General features: G+C 37.6%; 9 protein-coding genes across 9 annotated transcripts; 5 read left to right on the forward strand and 4 right to left on the reverse strand.

Moving 5' to 3' along the window:
• Positions 1 to 55: 55 nt before the first annotated feature.
• On the reverse strand, positions 56 to 2,189 carry I206_103029 (uncharacterized protein; the record flags this gene model as incomplete). The annotated part of the gene is made up of 3 exons (XM_019153731.1): positions 56 to 734; positions 800 to 1,955; positions 2,060 to 2,189. 3 exons carry the CDS (start codon positions 2,187 to 2,189, stop codon positions 56 to 58), a joined length of 1,965 nt encoding a protein of 654 aa, XP_019013892.1.
• Positions 2,190 to 2,742: 553 nt separating this feature from the next.
• On the reverse strand, positions 2,743 to 3,909 carry I206_103030 (uncharacterized protein; the record flags this gene model as incomplete). Its single annotated transcript, XM_019153730.1, has 1 exon — positions 2,743 to 3,909. The coding sequence occupies one exon, from the start codon at positions 3,907 to 3,909 to the stop codon at positions 2,743 to 2,745; it is 1,167 nt and encodes a 388-aa protein (XP_019013891.1).
• A 1,386-nt stretch (positions 3,910 to 5,295) lies between these two features.
• I206_103031 (uncharacterized protein) lies at positions 5,296 to 8,254 on the forward strand (the record flags this gene model as incomplete). Its single annotated transcript, XM_070202670.1, has 11 exons — positions 5,296 to 5,613; positions 5,684 to 5,724; positions 5,792 to 6,001; positions 6,064 to 6,424; positions 6,488 to 6,769; positions 6,834 to 7,114; positions 7,176 to 7,333; positions 7,401 to 7,456; positions 7,534 to 7,652; positions 7,725 to 7,842; positions 7,919 to 8,254. The coding sequence occupies 11 exons, from the start codon at positions 5,296 to 5,298 to the stop codon at positions 8,252 to 8,254; spliced, it is 2,280 nt and encodes a 759-aa protein (XP_070058771.1).
• Positions 8,255 to 8,757: 503 nt separating this feature from the next.
• On the reverse strand, positions 8,758 to 10,085 carry I206_103032 (uncharacterized protein; the record flags this gene model as incomplete). The annotated part of the gene is made up of 7 exons (XM_019153728.1): positions 8,758 to 8,843; positions 8,907 to 8,993; positions 9,102 to 9,149; positions 9,216 to 9,234; positions 9,344 to 9,539; positions 9,624 to 9,991; positions 10,080 to 10,085. 7 exons carry the CDS (start codon positions 10,083 to 10,085, stop codon positions 8,758 to 8,760), a joined length of 810 nt encoding a protein of 269 aa, XP_019013889.1.
• A 481-nt stretch (positions 10,086 to 10,566) lies between these two features.
• Positions 10,567 to 11,521, reverse strand: I206_103033 (uncharacterized protein; the record flags this gene model as incomplete). Its single annotated transcript, XM_019153727.1, has 5 exons — positions 10,567 to 10,699; positions 10,877 to 10,980; positions 11,080 to 11,145; positions 11,300 to 11,345; positions 11,490 to 11,521. The coding sequence occupies 5 exons, from the start codon at positions 11,519 to 11,521 to the stop codon at positions 10,567 to 10,569; spliced, it is 381 nt and encodes a 126-aa protein (XP_019013888.1).
• A 701-nt stretch (positions 11,522 to 12,222) lies between these two features.
• I206_103034 (uncharacterized protein) lies at positions 12,223 to 14,172 on the forward strand (the record flags this gene model as incomplete). Its single annotated transcript, XM_019153726.1, has 4 exons — positions 12,223 to 12,507; positions 12,573 to 12,893; positions 12,963 to 13,128; positions 13,196 to 14,172. 4 exons carry the CDS (start codon positions 12,223 to 12,225, stop codon positions 14,170 to 14,172), a joined length of 1,749 nt encoding a protein of 582 aa, XP_019013887.1.
• A 443-nt stretch (positions 14,173 to 14,615) lies between these two features.
• Positions 14,616 to 18,065, forward strand: I206_103035 (uncharacterized protein; the record flags this gene model as incomplete). Its single annotated transcript, XM_019153725.1, has 3 exons — positions 14,616 to 14,655; positions 14,775 to 16,431; positions 16,532 to 18,065. The coding sequence occupies 3 exons, from the start codon at positions 14,616 to 14,618 to the stop codon at positions 18,063 to 18,065; spliced, it is 3,231 nt and encodes a 1,076-aa protein (XP_019013886.1).
• Positions 18,066 to 18,686: 621 nt separating this feature from the next.
• Positions 18,687 to 20,740, forward strand: I206_103036 (uncharacterized protein; the record flags this gene model as incomplete). The annotated part of the gene is made up of 5 exons (XM_019153724.1): positions 18,687 to 18,792; positions 18,889 to 19,589; positions 19,751 to 20,004; positions 20,077 to 20,469; positions 20,548 to 20,740. The coding sequence occupies 5 exons, from the start codon at positions 18,687 to 18,689 to the stop codon at positions 20,738 to 20,740; spliced, it is 1,647 nt and encodes a 548-aa protein (XP_019013885.1).
• An 892-nt stretch (positions 20,741 to 21,632) lies between these two features.
• On the forward strand, positions 21,633 to 24,713 carry I206_103037 (uncharacterized protein; the record flags this gene model as incomplete). Its single annotated transcript, XM_019153723.2, has 3 exons — positions 21,633 to 22,593; positions 22,670 to 22,721; positions 22,781 to 24,713. The coding sequence occupies 3 exons, from the start codon at positions 21,633 to 21,635 to the stop codon at positions 24,711 to 24,713; spliced, it is 2,946 nt and encodes a 981-aa protein (XP_019013884.2).
• Positions 24,714 to 24,879: the final 166 nt, after the last annotated feature.

The raw sequence follows: 24,879 nt of genomic DNA on the forward strand, positions 1-24,879 counted from the left end.
AATAGGGATACGTGGCAAGGAATGCATTGCTCCATGTCAAATCCACTGGACCTGTTTACAAATACTCCTCCTCGTTGACTTCCACTAGTTGTTCCGCAAAATCGTCCATTGCCCATATTGTGAATTTGCCCATGTCATACCATTTCTCCCTCTTAGCAGTCTCCTTCCAAGCTCTCGAGAGGCCAGATGTGAAAGACCACAATTCTACATTCCATCCCCTCTTGAGAGCTTCCCTCACTGCACCTGGAAATCCGTCTTTATTGAATTGTCCTCCTCTCGCATCACCAGTTGCCAGTACAAGCGTGTTTGCGCTGCTTCTATCCGCCTTCTTAGGTAAGAGTCCCTTTTCGTTGAGCACTTGCAAGATCTTCAGATGAAGTATCTCGTCTACACCCTGCTCCTTATACCTTCTGGTCATTCCTATCTGATTATGATCGGATATTTTCGTTTGAGGTTTGACGACCGTCTTGAGGGAAGTAGTGTCAATGATCTCATCCTCGTACAGCTCCACCCTCTTCAAGACCGATACTTCCCAGTCAAGTCGAACCAAAGGGTCTAGATTTTGTTGTAAGGGTGAGGAGGCTACCAGGTGAAGCGAACCTGGGGGTGTGTATCTTCCTCGACGAAGCAAGAGAGATAAAGCGGGTAAAGACAGAGTACGAAGGTGTCTCGGAGGCAGAGCGTCGGAAGGGTTCGCGTAAAGGTATTGTACAAGTCCATGGAGGATGTTCGAACTGGTAACGGAAATCAACTTTCCATTGCTGGTGGTGGACATCACTGAAAGAGGCATTCCACTCACTGATCAACGAAGACATGTGTTTGGCAGTCTGTGTTGTAGTGTCCTCGGAACCCCTCAGTGCCTTTACCTCTCATTCTGCCTATACCGCCTTGCCAGATGACATGACCAAGCTTCTCCCCATAAGCATATTCATGGTCGTTATTGAGGAAAGTCTTGACTAGACCTTTCTCAGCTGAGAAATTCTTCGGTAACTTCGTTTCCAAGATCTTCAGGTTCGTAGGTGTCAGAGTGACTCTGTCTAGCTCTGCTTCTGTCTCCCCATCAGTATTGGTAATCTCCCCATCTGTGTCCACTACTTTGGGCGGCGGGGCCAATGGTAATATCAGAGCCGCCATTAGTTCCGTATACAACCCTTCTCTCATTTTAGCTATGGATCTCCGCATAGCTATCTTGTCCAACCTCCGGGCATCGAGGATGGGTAAATCCAGTTGTCGTCTAAAAACGTTGACGATCTTTACAGTCATATTGAAATCTGATAAAGCGGGGAATAAATCCCTTAGCACTGAGGGAAAAGTTGATCCTGCGGTTGAATCTAGTTTACTTTGATGTTCGATCTTATCTAAGATCTCTCGGCCAAATACATCTGATAAGTCTTTTTGAGTACGTGTGGGCGGTTCTGCGCGTGAGGGGACGCTGCTTTGGCTGTGTGTCTCTATAGTATCATCTTCGGTGTCTTCGTGATCTGTTGTAAGAGGTGATGGGGGGCGATATATCCGTATTGCCATTCGATAGCGCTTGCTACCTGGTATTCGACATTTAGTCAACTTGACTACAGAGCGAGGCCTGATATTTCGCTCTAGTGATAAAGTATCTTCTAAACTTGCCGCTTCTGACAACACAGAACAGCTCTTGTACTCTGACGAGAGAAAGTCGTCTTCTGTGCGGACATGGAGCTTCGGCGTATCGTTGTTTTGCAGGCCAATTTGTGCTTGATCTTGATCTGCGAAGTCTCGAGCTACGGCTATCGGTGCGACGTGATGCTTCGAAAAATCGCTTCCCGTTGATTTTCCAATCGCTTCAGGTTGAGAATCGGTGCTCGTCGGATGTGATGGGATTGAGCAAGTTATAGCTGCTAATAAATCGAGAGCTGTGAGCGGTCTGACCGGAGTATCAGGGGTGACATTTGATAGAGGGGCCTGATCGATGGCAAGGTCGACTGTAAAAGAGCAAATTTTCAGTACTGGACAACCATGAGTGCCCCCAGAACTCTGATCCACGACTGAGCTGAAAAGAGGATGTAATACGCTGATGACGACTTACCGACTGATTTGACCTGTTCTTTTACCTCTATTACATCTGCCTGAGTAGACGAAGGATCTTTCTGTTTTTCTACCGACAACGAATCTAACCCAAGCAAAGATGGATGAAATTCTTCTTCGATATCAAGCATTGGTGTAATCGTTGTGACACTGCCATCTCGTATCATAACATGAAAATGTTGAGAAGGCGTTGATTCGTTGGCCTGGAATGGACAGGTAGTGACGTCGCTTCGCATGAATATCCTAGGTGGCAAGCGTGTGAGTATCGGAGAGATCGACGGAGCGATATTACGACAAGAGGGAACTACAGAGGAGACTGGGGTGGGGTGGGGTGGGATGAGGTAGGAGCCCAAGGAGTAATCCTGACAGGCGGCTCTAATAGCCCTCGTCGAACGTGTATCTACAGTAATTCCCAGCTGAATAGCCTTGAAAAGAAGAAGAAAGAAAAGAAAGATTGAATCTCTGATTAGATAGTGTACTCTGCAGATGCTGATCGATCGGGTACTATGGTAAATGTGGAGTCTCCACTCCTTAGATATTTGAGCGGCTCAGTGGCATCGATTGAGATTGGTACAAGCAATTAAGAGACTAAACATAAAACATGCATGCAGCGCATTGTATGATATCAATCTTGTTCTTACTATTGGGCACTCTTTCTTACCTCTTTTCTGCTGTATAAGTGGTCTACTGACCCTTCTCGTTTTCCCCGTTACCCTCAGCTTTGGCTTCGACAATGGCTTTATCGGCTGCCGGCTCTATCCCTTTCCCGTCCTCCTGTTCCTTCTTCCTCAAAGCATCATCTTTAGCCTTTTTCTTCTCCTGGGCCTCCGCTTCTTCCTTCTTTTGCTTCATCTTCTCTCTGTATAATTTCTCTTCCTCTAAGGCTTCCTTAGCTAAAACAGCGAGATCTTCCATGGCTTTAGAAGCTTTTTCATTGTACTTTCCCCAAGGTCGTTGTAACCAAGTAATGATATCATGCCTTTGAGCTCTCTGTTTAGGTAACATAGCCTCGTTATAGGTTTTAGGTCCATAAACAGGTAACGTAGCGATCCATTCTTCTTTAGTCAAAGGACCAATTCTCTTTTTAGGTGGATTTTCCTTTTCTTTTGCAGCTTTTTCTTTAGCGATTTTTTCAAGTTGAAGAGCAACTTTAAGTTTTTCTTTTTCGTATCTTTGTTGTTCATATGATTTTTTATCTCTTGGAGGACCATGATTGTGAATTTTCTTTTCCTGTTGAGCCATAATATATCTTTTATTTTCAGTAGGTATCAAAATTGAAATATCTTCAAGATCATTATCTTTAAGTTGTTCTCTCAATAAGAAATCTCTTTTAGCTTGTAATTTAGTCATTGGACCGATGAACAATTGTTTCAAGAAAGGTTCGAAATGTTTTTCCATTTCTTCATTAAGCTTCTTTTCTTTTTCGATTTTGATCTTCTCCAATTCTTCGAATTTTTCTTTAGTGACTGGACCATGAGGTTTAGGGAAAGCAGTAGGAGCGAAACAATTAGGAAATTGGTCCAACCCTTTTTGAGCTTCTTGAACATCATGCAGTTCCTTTTCAAGCTTGTGAATCATCTCATTATGATTCCAATCGGCATCTTGACCTGGAATGTATAGGTTGTTGACCTGATCCCATCGGAGTTTAGCAATCATATACTTTAGGGCATAAGCATGGTGAGCTCTCAGCATAGCGTAAGATGGGTTTGGGGACTGAAACTTGGGAGAACTATTAGGCGTATGGTGTTTGGCATGATGTCCAGCTGAAAGGGGAGTTAGAGGTGGAGTAGTCAATCCAGTCAGAAGAGCTGGATGAGTAAGCTTGGCGGGTGGGGACACAATGCAGGCCATCTTGTTGATTTGTGTGAGATGTGATTCGTGTAAGTGCTGTGCTGTGTGGAAAATAAGGGAGATTGATGTTTATATGAAATGAATCTAAGTATTATTATATTATTGTTTTACTGGTGAGTAGGATTCCTGAAGTGATTCGACTCGAGTCGATCGCCTTATATAGATAGGTCGAGAACAGCTTTCCGCTACCTTTCATCCAGGTGAGCAAAGGTGAGGTCACCTCCCCTCCTTTTGGCACACCAGACGTGTTTAGTACGGTGAAAGGACGAGTTAGTTGCATCTCCTTTTACATATAGGTCTGGTACCGAAAGTTTGACACAAGCAAACAGTCGAGCGATAGAGTTGAAAGCCTGTTTCACATTGCCATAGATCTGGAATGAATTCGTTCCCCCGTCAACATAGTATTGTATCTGGTCGCAAATCAGTTGCGTGGTTGTGTCGTGACAAGACAGCTCGGGGAGAATTCATCTGCAAAAGGCTTTAACAACAAGTGTTCCCGAGCAAAAAGTTATACTGTGGTCTCCGGTAGTTGTTTCGCGTCTACTGCAAAACCTGCCAAATCGAGCTCACTTGCCGCCCTTTTTCATTCCGAAAAAATCGCACCAAGCGGAGCTCATATTTGGTATGCTGAAGGTGTGATTGAGAGCCAACATACGAATCAACAAGCTTAGGTCCCATGGAAGCTTACTTAGAAGTGGTTTTATTCTCCGGATGTTGGTGACAGGGAGCAAATTTCACAAGCACGCCATCGATCGTAATTCGTCAGTCAGCGAGAACAAACTCTTTCGAATGTTCCTTCGATCCTGAAATCAGGTTTCCTATTTATACAATTTTAAAGTTCGCTAAACGTACGGCTTTACTCGTGGTAATGAAATGCTTATTTAGCTTTTTAAGCATCTGCATGTGAAACAGCGGCCCGGTCTTGCTTCGGCTAGGTCAGAAAGCTTCCCTATGAACAACTATAAGGAATGAAATATGCGTCGTTGGAAATACTACATCTGTATCGCATGATACTCTAGATACATTCGCCATATTATTCGATCTGAGACCCTTTGAACCGCATGGTCAATCATTATTGTTGGTATTTTATTTGATTTTTCAACTTGCATATGATTCAATGTTCTCGCTGCCTACTTGTAGAAAATGCAAACAGATGCAGTATGAGGATGCGAGTGTAGGATAATAATGAAGAAACCCTCATCACATCATAATCACATCATTTCGTACCATGTCGCTTGCAGTGAGGAGCACATGGCGCACTAATACAACGAAAATTGTTGTCATCCATTTATCCTGTGTAACACACTATAAATACCACCGATAATTCTGAGAAGAGTTTTGCTCAGTCATGTAAATCAAGAAAAATCATTGGAACACTCAATCGTGATGGACCAATTAGCGATACTTAACACTACAGGTCAGGGACCAGTACCCTCTTTGGAAGGCAGACAACCAATCATTGATAAAGGTACTTTACAACCAGAAGATGATAAGGATCTTTTTGTGGATCCACCTGATAATGCCAATCAACAACATCTTAAAGACGATATTTCCGAAGACGGTCATATAATCAGAACAGGACGTGATGCTGCCGATCATCTTTTATCAATCAGGGACGATGGTGACCCTGCTATCACTTTCCGAAGTTTAGTTTTGGGTACAATTATGGCTTGTTTCCAAGCTTCTATGAATCAAATTTACCTTGTGAGCGGCCCTGACTTCACCATTATCCATACTTGCTAAAACTGATAACTGAAATGTCGAACACGATTAGTTCAAACCAACTCAGGTGTCAATCAGTGGATCATTCATCGTGTTAATTTTGTATTTTATCGGCAAAGCGTGGGCAGCGATTCTACCCCGAGGTGACATTTATGAGAAGCGTTGGAAAGACAATGGCGGGGGTAGGTGCTCTACCTTTCTGGATCAAGGTCATCAAGATCGTCAATCCTAGTCCATGGGGCTTGAAAGAACATGCTATAGCAGCTATCACTGCATCAGCCGCTTCCGGGGGTGCAGGTGCCATATCTGTTTTCACTGTTCAAGATTTATTCTATGGTATACCATTGACCGCTACAACTGTCATTCTTAGGTGAGTACCTACCTAAACAGGTTGATTGATATTTGTGAAACCTCAGCTGAGTAACCTTACAGCACTTTGAGTATTGGTTTATTCGGATATGGACTCACAGGTTTACTTCGTCCAATCACTGTTTGGCATGTTGAAGCTGTCTATTGGACAAATATTCCTACTGTTAAATCACTTCAAATACTCCATTGGGATACAGTAAAAGACTCAAAACCATTAAGATACTTTTGGTATTCTTTTGCCGGTATGACTGTGTACGAATTCTTTCCAGCTTATATCTTTCCTTGGTTAAATTCTGTATCTATTCCTTGTTTGGCATCTATGAAAGCCACAGGATCCAAAGCTGCCATATTGACCAACTTGTTTGGCGGTGCGTTAAGTAATGAAGGATTAGGTATTTTCAATATCAGTTTTGATTGGCAATATGTGAGCACCAGACCAGATTGCTTACGTTGGAAACTGCTTGTCTGACTTCAAATGATACGATAGATTACCTCTGGAGCCACCTCGATGCCACTCAAACTCCAAGGTAATTATCTCATCGGTATCATAGTATGCTATATAGCTTTTTTGGCTGTATACTATGGTGATGCTTGGGGTGGTCGAAGTTTACCATTTCTCTCCACTTCTTTACGGACAGCAAGTGGAGGAAAATATGTTTCAACAAAGGTATTTATCGATGGAGTGCTTGATAAAGAGAAATTAGCAGAATATGGTTTACCCAAAATTACTTCAACATATGTATGGGCTATGATTATTGGAAATGCCGCTGTGAGTGAACGGTGTTGCACAATCTAAGCATTCCATTAATCTGACATTCACCTTTTCTTACTAGATCGGGGGAGTTATAGTACATTGTACTGTATTTTATGGTCCAGATATCTGGAAAGCTCTCAAGAATGGTAGAAAAGGTATATACGACGATCGACATCATGATGCTATGAAGAGATATAAAGAAGCACCATGGTATTGGTATGTCGCTATCTTGATATTCGCTTTCGTTTTGGGTCTGGTTGTGGTCATCAAAGAACATATCACTTTGTCCGTTGGATCATATATCACTGCTCTGGTTCTTGGTTCAGTCATAGCTCCTTTCAGTACGATACTCTACTCAAGGTATGTTGGGTCTCAGTTCGTCACAAATACTGGAGAATATATTAATAAAGGTGACATGTAGGTATGGAAATGGTATCGCTACCAATCAATTGATGAAGATGGTTGCTGGTCTCACATCACCTGGAAGACCAATTGCCAATTTATACTTCTCTTCATGGTCCCATTCAGTCATTTCCCAAAGTCTTAATTTAGCTTGCGACCTGAAAATGGGAGAATACCGTGAGTGAGAAAATCATGCCTGGCAATCGAAACAATTTTTTGATACATCTACTTTCATATACTTTAGTTAAGATCCCACCTCGTGCCATGTGGGTGACTCAAGTGTATGGAACAGTTTTGGGAGTGAGTATAATATCATAAAATCCAGTCTATCCTGTACATCTGGGCCAAACAAGGCTGATCATACGACTTTCGAAAAGGCATTCATCAATTACGTAGTCATGATCTCCATTGTGAACTCGCATCGAGATCTATTGACAGACTCAAACAGCGGTTCTTCAGTTTGGTCACCAGCTTATTTCCAAAGTCTGAATACAAGGTGTGTGGGCAAATCTGGGGAAAATTCCATTTACTTTCAGAGATTAGCTAATGTTTTAAAATGGCGATATAGCGCTACAACTTGGGCTTTAGCAAATTACCTATATAGCCGTGCAGGAGAGTACTTTATTGTACCTCTTGGATTAGCTATTGGTGCAGGAGCGGTACTTTTACATCGAATCTTTGTTATTGTAAGTTAATTTATCATTTCAAGCTGAACAATCGGTTGGTGATTGGCCATTGACGAAACACTTAACTCTTATTTAGTTTGTACCTCGTATTGGCAAAATATCAACATCCGATTTCAATTTACCTCAATTTTTCGCATATGCTGGATATTTAGGATTTAATCAAACTCAATCATGTGTAATTTTTAGTATTCTTTTTGCTGGATTTTTCACTCAATATTATTTAAGAAATTATAAACCTAACTTTTTCAAAAATTATTCTTATGTTATTACAGCTGCTTTTGATGGTGGTAGTCTTTTCGTACTTTTTATTTTATCTTTTACTGTTTTCGGTGCTGGTGGTCCTGAAAAACCTTTTCCTATTTGGTGGGGAAACTCCGATGGCAATCCAGATCATTGTCCTATTTCTAGCTAGAAAAGTTCTTGCGATGAAAAAAACTATACTATGGACTATATATAGAAATTTAATTAAAACATTGTCATTCCTATTATTTCTATGATCTTACCGAACTATAATTATTGCGATGTATATAATCCGTAAGAACCGTATCATCAACGCCAAGCACATGCACATGGGTAGAGTCGCGTTATATGCATGTTCTCCGTCCCACGTAAACAGTTTTTAGGATCAAATTTCGACCCTACATCAAGGGGGATCAGAAGGATCGTCCGCTAACTGATATATCGGTTCAAATGGACATATAGTCAAGCTTTGGTCGGCTCGGCGGGTGACTTTAGTACGCCACAAGATACCGATATTCTATTATTTGTTTGCCAAAGTACAATGCAAGAATATCGACGATATACATTATTTGTTATTCTCACTGTGACAATACATATATCACCTAAAACATTCGCTAAGATAACGATAAATCTTCTCGAGACTTTCAGAATAGCTTTACGCGGGTTGTGGAGTTATCACCAAGGTAATTCATGTGGACCAGGTTGTTTAGTCCATTCTTTACCCAATACTTCCTCAGCATTTCCAATTCCTCTAGCTCCCACTGAAAGTGCGTTAATCAAATCATCAGCAATTTCTAAAATTAAATTGAAACAATCGAACTCACTAGGTGCCCAGAATTTACCTGTCATATCCATATTTAGTTTCTCAGCAAATTCATAAAATGGCACAGCGGCTTCATCAGGGGTGACGGCTAATCAAAGGTAGGTGATATTATAAGCCTTCAGTTCATTTTAGACCCCCACACAGAACTTGATCGTATATATATCTATGTGTTTATGAAAGATGATTGAAAACTCACCACCCATCTTTTCATAAAATTCTTCCATACCTGCATCTTTAGTCATTCCTATTGAAATATCTCACGTTAAAATGGTATCTGATTTTGTCTGATAAATGTGAGAAAAAAATTTACCGGTTTTAAGGAATCCAGGCTAAGTAAATTATTGAATATGATCAGCATTATAATATTGAAATCCCCAATTAAGAATTTAACTTATGGAAATTATTCAATGAATGAATGAAAGGATTATTTCAACTCACATGAATCATAGCAATAGTAATACCTCTTTCTTTTAAATCATAACTTAAAATATGTCCTACCATATTAGCAGCAGCTTTTGATCCATGATGTCCATACATTCCACCTCCTTCACCTTGAGTTCTAAGTGTAATTGATCCAGCTTCTGAAGTAAGAAACATTACTTTAGAATCAGGAGCGAAAGATGAAGACATTAATCTATAAATTATATTTTTATAAAATTCAGTTTTTTTTTTCTTTGGAGTTTACAATAAAAATATAAAATTTAAGGAATTAACTTACAAAGATTGAATAATAAAAACAGGAGCAATTGAACAAATTGTATACATTGATAATTCATCTTTCCAATTTAATTTTTCAATTTTTTCAGATTTTAAAATTCCACTAACATAAATTAATAAATTTATTGTTTTACCATTTAAACCTTTTATAATTTTTTCTCCTACATTTTCATTTGATACATCAATATTTTCAATAATATTTAAACCTTTTGGAAATTCTGAATTTGAATTTTCCGAATTTGCCGAATTATCTTGATTTTCTTCTCTTATAGTTGCAAAAACATTTGAAGATCCTATTTCTTTTGAATATTTTTTAACTAATGATAAACCTAATCCTTTTGAAGCTCCTACAATTAAAACTGTTTGAGGCTACAATGGCGGTCAAGTTAGCTAATTCCGTGTTAAATTGATTGATTGATTATGAAAATGAAAATGAAAACTGATTGTCAAAACTCACTGGCATGATGACGAAGTTGTTGTTGTAGGAAATTATTGAGATATGCGATTGAAATTACGGTTAAGTTGAATAGTGCGATTCAATCAAAACATTCATTCAATTTCAAATGCATACTCGTACTTGTTCATCGTTCAAACTCATCGATGATGTCAATAGACGTCGTTATCGATTCAACATTACGAGATGAGACATTCTACATCGAGGGGCTCCGAGATGCCAGGTGGAGGGAGATTTTTGTAATCCCCTTACGCTTTTTTCATCCTGTGACAAGCATCTTCCTGCTGCATGCGTAAAACGCGTACACAGACTACAAATAGCATATGTAACGAGACGATAGGTACTATGATATTTGTATTTGCATGGTTTCATTTGACTTTATTGCTATATATTGTATGTGGACAAAACTGCTTCTTCTTCCCTTATTTCTCCTGTTTATAATCATTGCATTTCTTTTCTACCTATGACGAATCAATATGGTTCGATACATCTATCGTCCTTGTTGATTGCCTTGACCCTTGACTGAACCTGCACCTCGACCTGGGTTCAAAGTGAGTTTGTAAGAGTGAGAGTAATCGGCTTTTTGAGATTTACCCTCTTTAAGGATGATCTCGATGGCTTCTCTGCGGCCGAATAAGTGATGTTAGGAGCCTTCCAATGTAGCTGATTGTAAGAGGGACAAAAGGAAAAGAAGGGAAAGCAATGATCAAGGTCAAAAACAGATGAAAATTCCAAGCCACCGTATGGTATGCTTGGTCGTCTGTGATATTGACATGGAAAAAATGAAACATGTAACTCACTCAGCGTGCTTGTTTTTGTCACCACCGAAGAAAACATTTTGAATTTCTTGCTTGGAGACTTCACCAAGTTGACCGGTGTGACCTACTGAGTTGGTAGTTTTCATCTAAGGGTGAAAACAGGATTAGCATAAATATCTCGCTTGATGATCACCTTCCAACCCTTAATGGTCGAGCACGAAACACAGAGGAAGAAGATGACTTACTATGGAGAAAGTTCCGACAAATCGAGAGAGGGCAATATCGGTAGCACCACCCTTCCATCGTTCATACTACAGATATGAGAGAGGAGTCAGCAACTGTTCGTGTGATGCACAGTAATTGATAAACGATGCAAGAGTGAATACGACGATGATAATGTCATGGAATCCTACGACAGTACAATTGGAGGGTATGTTGTCAAGAAAGATAGCAATTCTAACTCACTTCGGCAACGTCATCAACGAAGACGAGGAATTCTTCTTGAGAGTTTCTGCAGGTACAATGGAATAAGCATGAATTTCTTCACTTATAAATATCACTCGGAGTCTGATTATACAAGCGGTTTGTTGATACCCATATCCGGTGCGACTAGCCCATGGATATGAGAGCCATTTAAGTGAGAATTGACACTTACTCAGGAGACCAGATGACAGCGGTAGTAGCCATGATGAATGTTTGATTGAAGTAGAGAAGAGAGTGGGTAGTTGAGTGATAAGGTGTGTTTACGTTAAAATGCTTTGTGTTTATTCTATGTTGAACAGGGAATGAAAGATGTAAAACCAAGTTATCAATATATATTGACTAGCGGGGTCAGTATGGAATGAACCAGATTACATGCAACTTAGGGGTACCATAATATTATATTATACGTCATACTTTACTGCCACGTTGTATATCGCATTACTAGCACGAGACCAATTATTGATATATATATCTCACCAAACAGTATTCCCGTGAATGTGGCATTTATTTGTCTTGGCGATGAGTTGGTCTTACGAGCCGAGACAATCATTATTATACGAAGACGTAGACTTAATCTAAAACACTTGATAAAATCCTTTATGTGGGATAGCAATCAACTACCTATATCGAACTTCATATCATCTATACTACGGTCCAATCATCCTAGGTATAGAAGAAGAGATATTCGTAAAGTAAAGTATCATCGTAGGGCATAGAGCCCTTGTGATAGGGTAGAACTTGAAATCGGATTAGCAGTCTGACTGCGTGGGACCAGTCAAACAAATCGGGGAACAGCGTTCACTCCGTAGGTCTCCAATTAAAGATTCAGATGACGCTCGATCATCATTCGGTATGTCTTTCAACTAATGAGTTATGAGATAATCAAAATAGACATCATCTTTAATATGTCAAGATATGCACCTGTGAATCAAGATTCTTCACCACCCGCCACTCCCTCTAGACGCACCTCTTTTCATTCTATCAGATCTTTCCGACTTACACCTAATAGATCGAACTCGAGATCAAATGGAATACCCGATCCTCATGAAATGGATGCTGCGTTTGATGGACCAGAGAATGATGATGCAGATGAGAATCATGGATTATTAGGTAGATCAGATGGGAACAATATTCATCAAGTAAATAGGGACCAACGAATACCTGGAGATTATGATTTTGAGCGAGATTATGTAAGTCACTTGACATCTTATGGTGAATATTTCGTTGTTCATGGCTAATTATTCGGGTTTGATAGACATTACCACCATCATCACCACCACCATTTCAACCATACTCGTCACGTAATCCAGCACCAGGCAATTCGAATGGTATTGTACCTACCACACCGGTTTATCATCCACCACAACGATCTCAACGTCATTTCTTAGGAGGTATATTACCTTCTTCTTTCCTTCCAGCTAGATCACCTGCAGCATCAGCAGCATCTAGATTTATAGGAGCAGGATCAAGTGGAGTATTTGGTAATTTAGCTGCTAGACCTGATAATCCTCAAAATATCGCCAATGCAGATGGACCAGAATATGTCCCTGAAGATGAACAGAAGGAAGGACCACCTGTAAGTATATCACGATCGTTCAAACGTTATTATATTATTGGTTTTGCTGACGGATATTTGATGATTTAGTCTTATCAAGCTGCTTTACGAGATGCTGTACCACCGTATTGGGATACGACTGTTGTTCTTCCATCATCTTCTTCACCTTTTGGTCCACTTTCAAGCTCGATGAGTGGAGATGAGATTTTGATAGATGGTATGCCGGGCGGTAATTTCTTTGGATTCTTTTGGAATCGTTAGTGATCTCGCTCAAAACCTTTTCTTTTTTCGCTGGAAATTATACTGATTCTACGATTTCTTAGTCATTGTATCCTTCTCTTTCCAATTTGTCGGTTTCCTACTCACTTATGTCCTACATACGACACATGCGGCAAAATATGGATCTCGTGTGGGATTAGGTATGACCATGATTTCAATTGGTTTGAATCTTCGATCAAAGGCGGAAGATTTAATTAAAACAGGAAAATTCCCTACAGATCCTTCTGATCCTGATCCTCCTACAGTTGTAGATGAAGATAAACTTGCTGAAAATGCAATAGAAGCAATTTGGGGTCCAGGTGGACCTTGGCCTTATCCTGTTCATGAACCTAATGATCCAAATGGACCTATAACGATATTGCATAATACACATGAAGCTGAAGATTGGGCACATGGACATAATATGACTTTAGCTGGATTTATGGGTTTACCAAATGCTGAAGATGTTGGTAGAGCAAATGAATATTTTAGTTTTATGATGATGTCAATTGGATGGTTTATCATTTTAACTTCACTTGGAGGTTGGTGGAGAGTTAAAAGATTTGAAAGGGGATTACAAGCTGCTAGAAGAGAATCTGAAAATGCTCAAGCTCAAGCTCAAGCTAATCAAAATAGAGATGGAAATACGGAAGTAGGAACAGAAGGTATTGAAGATGGAAATTTAGAAACTATTACTACTAATCCAACAATTGGAATTGGAACAAGCAGAAATGAACCACAACCTAATGAATTAAGATATTATACTGCTGCATTTTCACAAGCTTGGGATGGAGCTAGAGATTTACAAAGAGGATTTTTTGGTATGCATGGTAGACCTTTAAATGGTAATGGAAGAAGAAATGGAAGAGGTAATGGACATACACCTTTAAATCAAGATGATGGTGAAGAAGGTGATGATGGACATGAACTTTTAGATGCTCAAGGATTTGGATTAGGTCCAATGGCTTTAGATACTGAAGATTATCCTGGAATCAACTCTCAAAGGGATAGACGTAATAATGGTGGATTATGGGGAGTTTAAATGATTTGATTTGATTGATTGATTGAGATACATCAATGGAAGAATGAATGATATTTGTTGTGGTTGTAGTATAGAATAGAAGGATCAGTTTGTTTTTCCCCATTTATACCATGTATCGATTTTATGCGGAATGAGGATGAGGAATAGGAATAGGAATATTACTCGTAACTTTGCAAGATGAAACAGGCACAAATACTACACCACGTGTCTATCTACATAGTGAGATGCGAAGACTCCACATACAGTAGTAGTATGACGAGGCTGTGTGATAAAAGTCAGTTTGCAATTGAGTATAAAGTGAAACAGTATATAAGGAATACAATCTCTCCTTTCATCAACTTCGCTTCCGATTCTTACCCTGTCATATATACATTATGCAGTATTAATCACGCTCATACGGCACAACGATATAACGACTTGAACGAATATAACGATAGCACACAATGTCACTGTCAAGATTGCAGCTTGCCGCTGCGTTAATGGGTGAGTGGAATGGAATTACGTTTTGACCTGCTATTTGAGAAATAGCCTTTAAGGAAGTGAGATAGTGCAATGGCAATCGCTGATATTTAATTTCTGAATTATTCTGGCTGGTTCCTCAGAATATGACAATGACTCAGATTTAGCATCACCCAACACCCAAGAAACATTCTATAAAGATCATAGAGCTTCAGCAATTTTTCAACCTTTCAATAAAGCTCAAGCTGAAGCTAGACGTCACAAAATACTCTCCCAACCACCTCCATCATTACCTTCTCCTTTAGGTGAATCTTCCAGAGCATTGAATGACCAGCGTAGACAAAGTACAAGTGAATTAAATGATCATGTAGATAGACCTAAATCCCAAAATCAATCTTTTAGACAAAGTACAATTAGTGATTTTCGTGTTACTCCTGCTGGAGGTAGATCGATCAACCTTACAACAAATGACATTGAGGAAGAAGAACATTTAAAAAATGGAGAAAAACATGATGTAGATGTTGAAAGATGGGGATTACCTTCACATCTTGTTTTAGATGAGTCGAATCAAAAACCAAAATTAGATACTAGAAAAAGTGTTAATTCAATTGTACCTAAACCTGAAGCTTCATCAATAGGTTCAAGGATAAAATCTATACATGTTGAAGATGTTTTAGATGATACTGATTTACATAAACAGATATATGAACAATCTGGATATATACCTTTTGAACAAAGACAAGAACAACGAGAGTCAAATCGAAGAAAACGTAATCATTCTTACGATTTTAGTACATCAACTGCTAATGCTTTATCGTCTGGGGCTCAAATAAGAGAATTAATTGAAAATCAAAGAGAAAGACCATCAACTGTTATGGGTTTCACATCTAAAAACCATGAGAGAGACAGAAAATTAAGTGATCCTAGAATGATTCCACTTCCCAATACACCTGGATCTTTATTCAATTCTAGAACACTAAGTTCGGGATCAGGTTGGAATTCACCTCCTCCTGGAAAAATGGATGAAGATTTAGAGAATCAAGATATAGTAAATGATGAACCTAATCCATTCGCTTTACCTGCTCCTCCACCTGAATTAGGATCTCGATTCGATCCGAAAATACTTCAAACACAACGTCAACCTAGTTTCGATCAAGATAAAAGATCGTATAGTAGATCATCTGGAATAATCTTGAATGATCATCAACAACCACCATACACTTCAAGATCAAGATCTACTTTCTATCCTCAGGAAGAAGAGTACGATGATACAGAATACATAGAACCGAATCCACTAGTCAGTCCATCCTTTAAAGTACCGAATAAAGTATGGGAGGATATACCTACACCTGAACAATATGGTAGACCGTTAAAACCTCATAAATATCGTAATAATCCACCTAAACCACTTGATCGTTTAACAATGCTTAGACCAAAAACTCTTATAATGCCTTCTTCTTTAGCTAATAGATATAGTCCACCACCACCTCAAATCAAGCTTCCAGAAGGTTATACTTTAGGTGAAAAGCCATTACCACCTGGAGCTAAAACACAAGGTGAAAGACCAAAATCAGGTTTTAACCATTTAAGTATATCTCAACGTACTTTCCGTAGTTCACTTATGGTTAATGGACTTCATGATGAGGAGTTTGTCGGTGGTGCAACTGAAGATGGAGAAATGGGTATAAAAGGACGTGATTTGGATGTTGGGGCATTAGAAAGAAGACCTGGAAAACTGTTTGGTAGGAGTTTGATGGATGAGTTGGAAGCGAGAAAATCGGCTCAGAAGGGGAAACAGAGGTGAGCAGTGTCTATCCGACGATCAATGGTGCCGTTTCCCGTGTTGCAGAATTACACGATGGTGATTCAAAGCTGATTATTCGCTATTGTGCTGGTTCAGAGTATTTACAGGAGATTCACGTCCAGCCATGATGGCTCGTTCATCAATGTTTGAACCTCCTACAATATCCCTTTCACCTACTTCTCCACCTTTACCGGGATCAGCAAATTCGAATCGACCTCAATCCATGCATCCTATTGGAAATAGAGCACCATTATTATCATTTGATTCAAAAGGAGATATACATCCTACTTCACCTGATAATTTAGGTATACCCGACCAGGGAGGCAGAATATCAAAATCAAAATCTGTTTTCGGGGTAGATCAAATTTGGGAAAAAGAACTGGCTAAATTAAAATTGATTCAAGAGGAAGATCGTAGAATAGCAGAGTTCCAAAAAATGGAAGAAGAAGAAAAAGAGTTGAAAAAGATGAAAAGGAAAAGCAAAAAAGGAAAAGGAAAAGAAATCCTACCTGATCTTAAGATACCCAAAGAATCTGTTGAAGAACCATCTGATATTTCACCTATTGCAAGAGCTGCCGATTTACCTCCTGCCCTACAGTACAGTCCGGAGAAAGCTCCATCAAGGCGTCTTTCGCAAGAAGAGGGGGAAGATGTGGAAGAAAGTCGACAGGGAGGAGTGGGATCATACGATGATGGGAATGGAGAGGAAGTCAATGCGCCACATGATTTCGTGGGAACGTTGAACCGATCGATCAGAGATGAAAATACGGACGAGGATGATTCAGAAGAAGATATACCTTTATCTAAATTAGCACTCGTCAAATCAAGATTATCGGCATCAACCAGGAATTCAATTCTAATATTGAAAGAACCTGAATCAGAAGATGATTCAGACGAAGATATACCTTTATCAAGATTGCCTATTGCTCCAAAATCACCTTCAATAATCACACGTACTAGAAAACCACTGAAATCGTTAGAACTAAATTTACCTTCTTCTTCTTCTTCATCAAATTTATCAAAAAGTATATCTGGGAAATCACCAATGTCTGCAGAAGTTGATGATGAAAATGCAGAAGATGATTTACCTTTGGCTGTTAGACAAGCAAAAACAAAAGGTTTAAAACCTATTACAAAAGCTGAAATAATTGAAGATGATTTACCATTAGGATATAAACATTCTGAAAAAGCTCAAGCTCAAATGCAAATGCAAATACAAATGCAGATGCAAATGCAAATGGTACAAAGACAATTTGAAGAAGAGAATATTAATAGACAATCTATGATTAATCCTTATCAATCTTGGATGATACCTAATATGAATATTGGAATGGTTCCACCTCAATTTAATATAAATGATCCATATGTAGGAATGGGATTTACCCCTTCAATACCTAATTTAGGTATTAATTTACCGATAAATATGAACATGGGAATGGGAATTGGAATGGGAAATCCTCAAATTAATATGAATATGGGAGGATTTGTACAACCTAATCAAGGTAATCCGGGAGAAGCAATTGATCATTGGAGAAATGATGTAGCTTTAGCACCGGTTGGAACGAGTGATAGAGATAGTAGAATTAGTGGATTTAGTAGTGCGGGAAGAGAAGGTAGTATTAGAACGTAAATTGAATAAGGAACTCGAATGCTTCTACTACGATTTTTATTCTCCTCTTTGCATTGCGGATGACGCAATTGTCGATTATATGTGTTTTAGTGTGTGTTCGCTTTCATCTTGACTGTATGTACTGAACAAGATGCCGGAGAGCTTTGGCTCGATCATATATACCATTCGGGATTTCAATGACACGTTTTGGTCTTTACATTTGAGGTCTTTGTTGGACACTTTGAATGAAGAAATGATGAAAATGGGGGCCGGATCATTCGTACATCGGAGAAGCTAAGTATTCGGAGTAGACTTTCTCGACCAAGGGCCCATGCGGTAGTAAGCACGTTTGATATGTTATAAGGAGTTTTGGAACAAGAGATAGGCAGATTAGATAGCACGTGAATCTTGCAGAAATCTATTTTTAGATAATTAAGATCAAAAAGAGGTATTAACCGTAATCATAATCATAAACGTTTCATATGCCTGGATATTCGGATATCTTAATTTATATCAGTCGATGCCCAAGAATTTCCTGATGGATGAGTATGGATACAGATATAAGTAAAGGGGATATTGAAATGCAGAATTTGATGATCCTATGAAAGATATGAAAGGTTGAATTTTTATCATATTTTCAAGATGTTGATCCTTGTATTACTTGGTCTTTTACCTTGTTTAGTTTCTTCAGCTGTATTGGATAAGAAAGCTGGTGAAACCAGTTCCGATATTTTCCCTCCTACAGGTAGTAAGTAATTTTGAATTTTGTCATGTACTTATTACCTAGTATGTTTTGAGCAATAGCAATATATGGAAGCTAATGGCTTTTGAACTCATTTTTTAGCTACTGTAAATACTGCTATTTTTCCAAATGAAAGCGAAGTTGGATATCCAGGAATTACCTTAACAGGTGTTGAACCAGCTGCTATTCAAACTGCACCTGCTTCTTTATACGCATATAATACAGATCCTTTATCATCTTATCCATTAGTTTCAGATCATCCAAATGGATCAAATGGAGAAGATGGATTTGATATAACAAAATATTGGGGAAATTTATCACCTTGGTATTCAGTTTCATCAAATTTTTATGGATTAAATGAAACTTCACCAAATTCACCTAAAGGATGTTCAATAATTCAAGTTCATTTATTATATAGACATGGTGCAAGATATCCTACAACAGGTTCACCACCTTCTACATTTGCTTCAAAAATTTCAAATGCAACTAAACAAGAAAAAGGATTTAATTCGACAGGAGAATTAAATTTTTTAAATGAATGGAAATATTTATTAGGAGCTGAATTATTAACAATTAGTGGAAGATTACAAAATTTTGCATTAGGTGCTTCTTTTAGACAACAATATGGATATTTACTTAATAATTTTACAGAATCAAAAACTTTACCTGTTTTTAGAACTGAATCTCAAGATAGAATGGTTAAAACTGCTAATAATTTCGCAGCTGGTATGTTTGGTGTACCTGAATATTTAGATCAAGTTAATATTGAAATTATGGTTGAAACTCCTGGAATTAATAATACAGTGAGTAAAAAGGCTTTTTGATGGAGTTTCATTAACTTTAAACTTTGTGGATCTTTTCCCATATTCCTCAACTATTTTTCCCTTCGTTTTTTTCCTCTTTGTCCCCTCGCATTATTCGGTCCTCTTATAAAGATGGAAAGCTAATTTACAATTCTGTGAAGGGTGCACCTTACGAGACTTGTCTAAATTCCAACGTTGCAAGTAAGGGAAGCATAGGATCAACTGCTGCCGCCGCTTTTGCCAAGAACGCTTTCAATGAAACCCTCGAAAGACTTCAAAGTCAAATCACAGGTGTAAATTTAACCTCTACAGACATCATTGCGATGCTCCAATTATGTTCTTATGAAACTGATGCTCTTGGTTACTCTGCTTTCTGTAAATTATTTACAGAAGAGGATTTTGAAAATTACGAATAGTAAGTGAGACGTTATTCCAAGTCGAAAGAATGATATTCCAGAATAATGTTAATAGAAAGATTCATTTATAGTTACTTTGATATTTCATTTTATTATAATAACGGTGCAGGATCACCTGTTGCAGCTGCTCAAGGAAAAGGATTTTTATCTGAATTCGTTTCTAGATTTACTGGTGGTCCAACTCCTAAAGCAGATTCTTCTGTAAATTCTACTTTAGATAATAATCCAATTTATTTCCCACTTAATCAATCAATTTATGCAGACGCAACACATGAAGTTATTATACTTGATACTTTAACTGCATTTAATTTATCAGCTATTTTCTCTTCTGGACCTTTACCTATAAATAAAAGAACTGAAAATTCTTTTAAAGCTAGTCAAGTTGTTCCTTTTGCTACTCATTTAACTATTCAAGTTTTAGAATGTTCAAATACTTCTCCTTCTAAACAAATTAGATTCATCTTGTAAGTCCAACTTAAAATTACTTCCAAAAAAGATAAAAAGAGATAAAAGCTAATGCGTTATGGGATTGAATGAATTAGGAATGATGCTGTTTTACCTATTGATCAATCTTATGATGGATGTGAATATAATAAAGATGGATTATGTTCTTTTGATAATGTTGTTAATGTATTACAAAAACGAATTGAAGAAATTGATTGGAATCATGATTGTCTTGGTAATTATACTGCTAGTCCAGGAAATGATTATAATGGTAGAGCACCAAGAAATTAGAATAAAGGATATAGTAGGTGATTTTTGGAAAAACGTGAATATAATTTCACACGAGAGGCGGTCATAATAAGTATAATAAATAGGATGGACACTTCCTCCCCTTATGATAATAAGTATAATTTGAAAGTTTAACAGTAGAGAATAGACAGTACGAACACATCAGGTATAATTAGGTAGACTAACATCAAACTCAGGATACATATATAATGCATATTCTATGCAATTTCACAGTGTAGGAGGCGTGTTCATTCGAGATCTGTACCTGGTTTGCAAGTATATCATGTCGTCCTTGCCGTGATTCCCAGAGCTAAATAACTTAAGCTTATGCCACAAGCGGATAGATCGAGGAGGACTGAATAAGCCAGTGCCAAGTATTCGTAACCGGTTAATCACCGCCCTTATCAATTTCAACGCGTCCATCAAGATGTACAGTGTAATATAGCATCCATCATCTTTAATCAATCATATATACTGAATCACAGTAACAAAGTATCACTATCGAAGCAAACGACAAGCTCGACGAATCGTCTTGATATCGGAAGGAAGAAGTCAAATATACATCTCAATACGCCGATTCAAATACCTCACTCATCGCTCGACGCGCTTTAGTCTTAGAGTTTCGAAGCACTCATAATATAGCGGTGTATATTCATTATACAGGAATATTGGAGTGGGTTAATCAGCCTTTAATTCATCTCATTGATCCATTATCCTCAACGCAGTGGCTACTTTCAAACACTGATCGTGATCCAATTAATCATCAGGAATCAGGAGAACATCAAACTCCCTTGTGCAAATTCATCTGGCTTTCATCGCCTAACCACTCCTTTGTCATCCCGGATCCCACTGAACAAGAGATATATAGATACTGAGACAGTCTGAAAGGGGCGATATGCTTTCCCCAAAGCCTTATGGAAGAACGATGCCTTACACACCAGCATATAACCCAGATATTGAAAAAGGTTTATCATCACCTACAAAATTTGCTAAACGTTTTATATCTAGAAAATCACGTTGGATAATAGGTGGTTTAATACTTACTGGAACATTTATATTTATTTATTCAGGTCCTGCTCTTACACGTCCTCCTCCACCGCCACCACATCATCAACAACAAAACGAAGGTTTACCACCAGGTCATCATCGTCCTGTAGCTGGAAAACCTGGTTGGTCACCTTTTGATCAACATGATGAATATGATGATGAAGAAGAAGAAGAAGATGATGAATATGAATTAGATGAAGATGAAGATGAGTATGAAGAAGGATCAGGTGGATGGAAAGAATGGTTACCTTTTGGAAAAGGTAAAAATAATAATAATAAAGAAAAGAGTAAACCAATATTAGATTTTGAAGATACAAATTTAGAAAATCAAATTGATTCAGAAGAAAATCAAACGAATGAATATGAATTTATAATAGATGAAAATGGTGATCATTATATTACTAATTATATACAAGATATAGCACCACTTCATCCAGATTTATCAAAACTTATACCTGCAAATGAAATGTTTGATGAAATTGATTTAAAAGAAACTACAATACCTGTAGAAGAAATTTATCCAAATGATCAATTACGTTCAATTATTACACCAAATCACCAAGATACACCTGAAGAAATTAGAAATGAAATACCAGAAGGATCATGGGCTAAATGGTGGGATTCAAATAGAAAATTGGAAGATTGGAAAGGTCAAAAAGGAGAAATCAAAAAAGTTCAATGGTCTGGATTTGCAGGTGGAAGAGATCGTTGGGAAAATTCGAAACAACGTAAAATTAGAGAAGAAAGGCGTGATGCAGTTAAAAGAGGTTTCAAACATGCTTGGGATGCTTACAAGAGACATGCATGGGGTATTTATCATTTTCCGAACTATACTGTACCTGCTAATCCGAGGGAATCTAGCTGATATATATAACGTTTTTACAGGTCACGATGAGGTTAGACCTGTCTCTGAAACTCCTTCTGATCCTTTCAACGGGTGAGTCGTTAGTTTCAATAGCTTTGAAATGACGGATTATACTGATGAGATTAGGATAGATGGGGTGCAACTATTGTTGACTCACTCGATACCTTACTTCTCATGGGCTTTTCAGATGAATACAATCTTTGTCGACCACATGTCAATCAACTAAATTTTCATTGGGTAAATGGTAGAGATTGGCATTCTACTTATGTGACAGAAGATGAAGAAGGTAAAGGAGAGGTTTATGCTGTTCCTCGAGATAAAGGTGTTGGATTAGCAGTTTTCGAAACTGGTATTCGATACTTGGGCGGATTGATAGGTGCTTATGATCTTTCTGGAGATGATTTACTAATTGAAAGAGCAGAAGATCTAGCCAATGTACTTGGAAAAGCATTTAATACAGTTAGTGGATTACCTGCTGGAAGAATGGATCCTGGTATACCTTCTAATGAGCTTATCCACTTATCAACGGTTTCAATCGCGGAAGTTGGATCAATGTCATTAGAACTTATAAGATTATCACAAATTACAAATAATCGAACTTGGTTTGATCTTGCTCAAAGGGCTATGGAATATTTAGAAGAAAGAGTTATACCACGAACTAGTCAATCTCCTTTAATTCCAATGTGGTTTCAACCTGATACTTCAATTGAAATTGTTCAAAATGGTGGATATGCTTTTGGTGGATTAGCAGATTCATATTATGAATATTTAATTAAAACTTTTAAATTATTAGGTAATAATCAAGCTTCACAAATTTGGAAAAGAATTTATGAAAATTCAATTGATAAAGCATCTGAATTATTATATATTGATATTAATGATTTAATTCCAAATAGAGAATTATTCACAATTGGAAAATTTGAAAATGGTAAATTAATTAAAGAATTAGAACATTTAACTTGTTTTTCTGGAGCAATGTTAGGATTAGGATCAAAATTATTAGATAGACCAAAAGATTTAATTGATGCTGAAAAATTAACAAAAACTTGTTATTGGTTATCTGCAGATACACCAACAGGATTACAACCTGAAGTTGTTGAATGGTTTGATTCAAATTTACAATCAGATAAAGAATGGATGTATGAAAATGTTACATTAAATTCAGGTGGAAATGAAATTTATAAACCACCAATAACAAAAGAAGAATTAAAATTTTATGGAGATGAAATTAAAGGAACACATAGAGATTTAAATGGAAATTTAAGATGGTCAAAAGATGGTAAATTAGTTAAAACAAGAGAAAAATTTGAAAAACCAATTAAATATTATAGTAAATTAAAAGGTAAACCAACAGGAATTAAAAAAGTTAATGGAAGAGGAATTAATAGACCTGAAACAATTGAATCAATTTTTTATATGTATAGATTAACTGGAAATAGAAAATGGCAAGAAAAAGGTTGGAAAATGTTTAATTCTTGGATGAAAAATTCAAAAGTAAAAGGTGGAATTTCAGGTTTACAAGATGTTACCAAAAAAATTTCTTCCGAAAATGAAAATGAAAAAGAAAAAAATTTTAATGATAATATGGAAAGTTTTACTTTAGCAGAAACTTTTAAATATCATTTTTTATTACAATCTGAACCTAATTTATTAAGTTTAGATGATTATGTTTTAAATACTGAAGCTCATCCTTTACTTGTTAATTCAAAATTAAATCCAAAATCAAATTTAAAAAATTCTCATGTTAAATTTTGGATACCAAATTTAAAACAAAATCAACATTTAGGTATACGATCACAAGGTACAAATGTACAAAAATTTAAAAGATTAGAAGTTTTAGAAAGATTAACAGGTTCAAGAAAAAATGGTAAACCTATAATTCAAGCTTTTGGTCAAGGTAGTGGATCTGATAGTGGTGGTGGTGGTGGTGGTGGTGGAAGAGGTATGGGTGGCGGAGGTGGTAAACCTGGTGATAGACCTAAACCACCACCTGGGTTTGGAATGAAAAAAGTTAAAGCACCTAACGCGAATGAAGGAGGAGGTGAATTCCCTGATGACTTTTAGACAACGAATAGTCTGATAGTGAATGAGGTTCATGGTATGAGATTTGACTGCAGGATTCATATGTATCGAATAGACTTCTGAAGTATATTTTGTCAACCGCACCGAGACACAATTCATATTTGTTCCATCAGGGCTTTACAAAATACAAGGACGGGCACAGCTACCA

Source organism: Kwoniella pini, chromosome 4 (genome assembly GCF_000512605.2).
Source record: "Kwoniella pini CBS 10737 chromosome 4, complete sequence".
Lineage (NCBI taxonomy): Eukaryota > Fungi > Basidiomycota > Tremellomycetes > Tremellales > Cryptococcaceae > Kwoniella > Kwoniella pini.